General features: G+C 46.6%; 1 protein-coding gene across 6 annotated transcripts in view; it reads left to right on the top strand.

Annotated features, from left to right (window-relative positions):
- The first annotated feature begins 161 nt into the window (after positions 1-161).
- The window catches only part of LOC119723774 (transmembrane 9 superfamily member 2-like), a 29,124-nt gene continuing 23,038 nt past the window's right edge, over positions 162-6,247 (top strand). The window contains exons 1-2 of one of the 6 annotated variants that reach the window (XM_038194630.1): positions 162-382; positions 2,356-2,563. In XM_038194630.1, coding sequence (XP_038050558.1) covers positions 2,378-2,563 — 186 coding nt within the window. In that variant the 5' untranslated portion in view covers positions 162-382; positions 2,356-2,377. Of the gene's footprint in view, positions 383-1,231; positions 1,254-1,281; positions 1,425-2,355; positions 2,564-6,247 lie in introns of those variants that run through there. The other 5 variants (XM_038194626.1, XM_038194625.1, XM_038194628.1 and 2 more) reach the window with 5 other exon arrangements.

The raw sequence follows: 6,247 nt of genomic DNA, 5'->3' as shown, positions 1-6,247 counted from the left end.
TGACGCAGAAGTTTGGATATTTTTTTCTTTTTACAAGAGGTTTGATGTCTGAATTTTTTTCTCGACCCGGTTACAAGTATAAAGGCCAAGCCGGAGACTTAACGAAAGTTCGAAACGGAAATTCGAATATTGACGGAAGAGGGCGCCATATCATGCACGTGGCCTCGACCTCCACAATTTTTCTGTGATACGTCACACTGTACGTGTAATTCATTTAGCGGCGCCGCGCTAGCGCTACAGCCTACAGGATCTTTGATTTCATCTATAAAATAATCTCTTAATATACGATGTATGATAATAAATACGCCATGTAGGCCTATATGTTTGCGGACAGCTCAGCATAGTAGCAGATAGGTGGAGCCATAGTTGAACGTTTTCAAAGGTTCCAATTTTTGGTCTCATCTTTTCTCCTTGCGTCTCATCATTATCAGAGCCATATTATTAAATCAGGATGCAGGATCAGCATGACATGACCCGATGACTGGCCTTCCTGGAAAACCCGGAAAAACAGATGGAAAATTTCCCATATCTTAGCTTGAGTAACTCCAGCGAGAGTAACTCCAGCGAGCTGGAGTTACTCAAGCTACCCATACTAGCTAACGTTTGCCATTACTTGTCACCCTGTGCACAAACCTGCAAACCGAGTATGAGACAACAGACAAGTCTGAAAATTTCTAGGAGTTTTCTCAGTAAATACTTCAATATTTTCCGGGCTAACTTTGAGTTTTTAAGACATATTATTATCTTTCTGATCATGCTGATGGCTGATACTTGATAGGCCCGCAAATAGTGATAGCCAGATGGGAATCTTTCCAAACAGATCTTCCCTTTTCTTCTAGTCAGCGCTAGCATGGAGCTGTTGTGCCCATTCTTGAAAATCACGCATTCTCGAGAATGGGCATGCACATTCTCGAGAATGGGCGCGCATTCTTAAGAATGAGCGCCCATTCTTAAGAACGAGCACGCGTTCTTAAGAATGAGCGCTCATTCTTAAGATTGGGTGGGAATATCACGTGCACAATTTATGAATTTTGCCATGAACGAGGATTCAGCTAGACTTGCCAAGCGCAGCCGGTGCTCGGCATCGACAAGACCGTTATCTTGTCGCGCATTCTCAAGAATGTGCGCTCAATCTGGAAGAGTTATTTTTTGCCAAGATTGAGCAAGGATCCAGTTGCACATTCTCAAGAATGTGCATGCCCATTCTCGAGAATGCGTGATTTTCAAGAATGGGCACAACAGAGCTATAAAAAGTATAAAACACAGCTCAGTGGTGTAACTACGCCTAAGGGCATGCCGGGGAGGGCATGGGGGGGGGGGGGGCACACATGCCCCCCTCCGCCCTGTGCCCTCCTCCATGATTAACATCTTGGGAAAGAGTTCCATTACCTGGGCATCACTTGACACCGCCTGTGCACAAACAAGTATGAGACTGGCAGACTGGTTTGAAAAACTCTTGGATGTTACAGTTTTCTCAGTAAATTTTTCAATATTTTCCCTGCAAAATTTGACTTTTTAGGACATGTTATCGCTTTTCATGCTTTTGTGTTTCTGATGGCTGAGTGATGAGGTCACTGCAGGAAAAAATCTGTGATGTCCATGTATGGAATTCTTCTGAAATGTTGAATTGCACTATTTGGTGTTCCTAACTACATGAACTAGTAACTGGTAAATTGTTACAAAACTGGGGCGCTTGAAGTCCTTTTTTCAAATTTTGAATTTGGTCGGGTTGTAAGTACAAACTGACCAAAGTCAAAATTCGTAAAAAGGAAACCTAGTGGCTTTAGTGCCCAAGGTTGTTACAGGGTTGTATCTAGTCCGAGTAACGTAACAAATTTGGGTCAATTCGTACCTGGGTCAACTCGTACCCCAGTCAACTTGCACAATTTCCTACACATTTCTTTTAGGGACGGTAGCTCATCAGGGTGTGTTTTTCTTTTCAAAAAATAAATTGTTAATGACTATTGTGCTTTTCTCTCTGTGACCTTTATGTATCTGGAAGGAATGTTGCATCCCGATAACACTTTTTTTTTCATCATAATTTCTCAATGAAGGTCAGTCATTGCAAAAATGTTGAAAAAAACGTGCAGGAAATATACATGTAACTTGAAAATGTTATCGACTCTCCATAGACTTTGTACACAACATTCTTTCCCTTTATCTTTTCTTGCCAACCGTAAGCCAACATATGTACCACCATCTTAATTATCGATCTCTAGCGGATCCCTAGGTGGTGTATTTGGTATTTTGGAGTCCGTTTTGGGTGTAAAGTCTGATGGTTTTTAGTGGGTGATAAGCGTGCAATGATTTGTTTGGAGGTTTGAAACGTAAAACAATTTCTTCGCTTGTTCACAGGAAGAGAAGCTGTGAGCTGAGTATGGCAGGTATTCTGGGTGGTTGTCAGGCATTACGTAGACTGTTGACTGTCGTGGTGTTAGTAGGCCTTGCGTGGCATGACTGCACAGCTTTTTCCCTACTTGGCGAAGCGCCGGTGAACTTCTGCTCAGTAGAGACACGAGCCAAGTACGAGTCTAATGCATCAGAAAGCGCCATAGAGAACCATGTTGTGATACTTCATGAGCACTACTTTGTATGCGCGCAAGCACATTAGGTGAACAGTTCGCCCGCGCTCACTCTTACATTATGTCTGATGAATAAAGCTGCAGTGGCACAGAACCTGAGAATAATCTCCTCTGAGTTCTTCATTGATTCATCTCACTTCATGGTGGCAGCGGTAGTGAAAAAGGCCAGAGAACACCCATCACTCTCAACTAAGCAGAGTAACTGAAAACTACCGGAAAGCAGCAGAAATTGTCTCCGCGACAACAACGTTTCCGCTGTGATCGCCAGTGTGAACTGTACATATCCATATGTGTACTCGCCGCGTGCGTAGATTCAGCGCACCACATCACACACTGTATGCCGCACACCCACCGTCGCCAAGCCCACTGCACACCGCACGCAACGTAACTGAAACTCAGCTGCGTGCGTAGCCTAGCCCGGAGTCATCGCCGGACTGAGGCCAAGCCTAAGCCATCACCGAGCCAGCGCTGAGGCGGACCGCTACACCGTGCTGTGGACAGCACGGACAAGAGAAAACCCCTCGCCCCGAGTCGACCATCGGCATCATAGCGACAGAGGACTTTTTTCGTCTTTTTCGTGGAGCTGAGTGAAAGCTGATCGAGCTCCGATTTGACGCGACCGCACCGGGACTCGACCGAGCTTACTCGACCCGTACACACGGTTGACCGGTCAGGGACCAGCCCGTCGCACCATCGCGTGACCAAGGCAAGTCACTACAATAACTTTGTCAAAAGTTTGATCTACGGGAGTGATCATCAGCCCCCCCCCCCCCCCCAGCCAGTTCACGTAACAATGTACACCTTTGAATCACCTTCATATTGTTAAACATTGTTTCGCTATCGTGCACACATTCTTGTAGCTGTGCGTATGAACAAATAGTTCCGTGAACATCACAAGCCCTGTGAACCGCTTCACGCATCTTTACGTCAAGTGTGACCTTTGACCCTATCACTCCGCATCATCGCCGGAACTGTGCGCTTCCCACTCATCCCAGTGAACATTCGCCGTATTCATCCGCCAGTGCCGGAACTGTGCATCAATCATATCTACGGAGGCCTGTACGGGACATCAAGTCAAGTTGGAAAACTGACAGTACATCGCTCATTTCTGTGGAAAAGCAGGACAAACTGTGTTTGGACATTCTTGGAGAAAGGACTGCTCACCAAAAGAACACTGGACATTTCATATATGAACAATAATATGTGTTTTGACAAATATATTGTTGAATAGTCAAAATTATTATTGAAATAATTATATTGTTGTGATTTATTGTGATCACTAATCGTAGCACTTACCTTTAAGCTACATTGCAGTTGCTACTGTTTACAATTTCGTTTGCTGTAGCATATTGAATTGTATCCCAGAGATTTCTATCCCACAGCCCTGCATCATGGCCAAGTTCCCAGAAATGAACTGGGGTGCCACAGACATCGCAGAAGAGTTTAAGCTTTTTAAACAACGGATGGACCTGAGCTTCAGGGACCAGGAAATCACCGATCCTGCCAAGCGTGCTGTTAAGATACAAATAGCAGTCGGAACTGGAGGCCTCAAAATGATAAATTCTTCAAGCCTGTCAGCAGAAGAACAACTGATCCCCAACCAGTTATGGGAGTTGTTCGAGAAGCAGCTACACATCAAAGTGAACTTCCGCATACATCGCCTGGAGCTTATGCGGTATCGCCAGAAACCAGATGAATCCCTGGACAACTTCGTCAACAGATGCCGAGCAAAGGCACACGAATGTAACTTCGGACCAGAGGAAATGACGGAACGCATCATCGAATTAGTTATTGCGTCTACCACATCTGAATCTTTCCAGAAAGATCTTCTAGACAAACCCATTGGTTTTAGCATCGATGACATGCTACAAGAGGGACGGAAGTACGAAGCCATCCTTGCTGGCAAAAAGTGCCTTGAGACGTTGGAGGCGTCACATACAGCTGTCCATGCTTTCCGACCCACTGGCAGAACCTGTGGCAACTGTGGTCTATCCCACCCACCAAGACGGTGTCCTGCCTACCGGGACACATGTAAATCATGTGGTTCCAAGGGCCATTGGGCCAAATTCTGCAGAAAGACCCGAAGCCAGGGTAAACGCAAGGGCAAATCTCCGTCCAGACGTGGCCGCAGCCCATCGCGAGGAAATACAACTCGCAGACCAAGATCCAAAAGTCGATCCAATGCCGGCAAGCAGAAGCCAAATGACACCAACAGAGATGAACAACCCATCCATTCAGCAGAAGCTTCAGAGGAATATGAAACAGTATTCCACACAGTTACTGTCTCGAACCTCTGCATGAGCTCGATAGACAACAACAGGGAGGCATACACAACGCTTGACGTTATCTGCCCCGACCTCATCGGCAAACACCGACTAATCACAAAAGTTGACACTGGAGCCGGAGGAAACACGTTGCCACTCCGTACGATCAAACAGATGTATGGAAGTCGATGGAAGTCTTTCGTCCAGCCTGTGAAGACCAAGCTGACGGCATACAACGGTACAGAGATTGTATGCCTAGGGTGCATTGAGCTTTTATGCCGCTACAAGACACCGAAGTGGACAAAGAACAGATTCTACGTCGTAGATGTACCCGGACCAGCCATAGCCGGCCTGCCCATGTGCAGCGAGCTTGAAGTGGTCACCATCCACTCCACTGAATCGTCACCTCAACCCCCTGCATCACCCAAAGAACCAGGAGTGGGTGAACCCCAAAATCTGTCACATGACACCATCAAGTCGGTCCACGACCTCGTGAGGTTGTACCCCAACCAATTTGACACAATTGGAAACTTCAAAGCCAGAGCAACTCTTCATCTAAAGGAGGATGCTAAACCGAGCATTGACGCACCCAGGAAGTGTAGCATACACCTGAAGCCGAAGCTCAAAATAGAGATCGACAAGATGGAACAGCAAGGTGTAATTAGAAAGGTCACCCATCACACCGACTGGTGTAGTTCGATAACCACGAGCTTGAAACAAGATGGGACACTTAGGGTCTGTCTGGATCCTAAGCGGCTGAACCAGAGCCTCAAGAGATGTCCGCACAAAATACCCACACTGGAGGAACTCAACCCAGCATTTTCTCAAGCCAAATTCTTCTCGAAGCTTGATGCTAAAGCTGGGTATTGGGCCGTCAAGCTCGAGGAAGAATCCCAAGAGCTGACCACCTTTCGAACGCCATTTGGCCGGTACTGTTTCCAGCGCCTTCCATTTGGTCTCTCCATCAGCCAAGACATCTTCCAGCAGTGCATGGACGACATCATAGAACAGGTCCCAGGATGCGTCGGCATTGCTGACGATGTTGCTGTATACGGCCGTACTGAGGAAGAACACGATGCCAACCTCCTGAATCTACTTCAAACAGCCAGCCGTGAAGGCTTAGTTTTCAACAGCAACAAATGCCACATCAAGACCAACCAAATCAACTTCTTTGGGTCACTGTACTCCGACACCGGCATCCGGCCGGACCCAGGCAGAATTGAGGACATCCACAGCATTCCAACACCTCAGGACAAGGAAGACCTGCAAAAATTCCTAGGCCTGATCACATACGTCTCTGCATATATCCCTAACCTAGCAGACAAAGCGGCGACCCTCAGGGATCTTCTGAAGAAGAATGTGCCATATCTGTGGCAGGATGACCATCAAGCAGCATTCGAA

This window comes from Patiria miniata, unplaced genomic scaffold, assembly GCF_015706575.1.
Source record: "Patiria miniata isolate m_02_andy unplaced genomic scaffold, ASM1570657v1 HiC_scaffold_17, whole genome shotgun sequence".
Taxonomy (NCBI): Eukaryota; Metazoa; Echinodermata; class Asteroidea; order Valvatida; family Asterinidae; genus Patiria; species Patiria miniata.
Note: the sequence above shows the minus strand (reverse complement) of the source record. Positions and strands in the feature narration are given on the sequence as shown.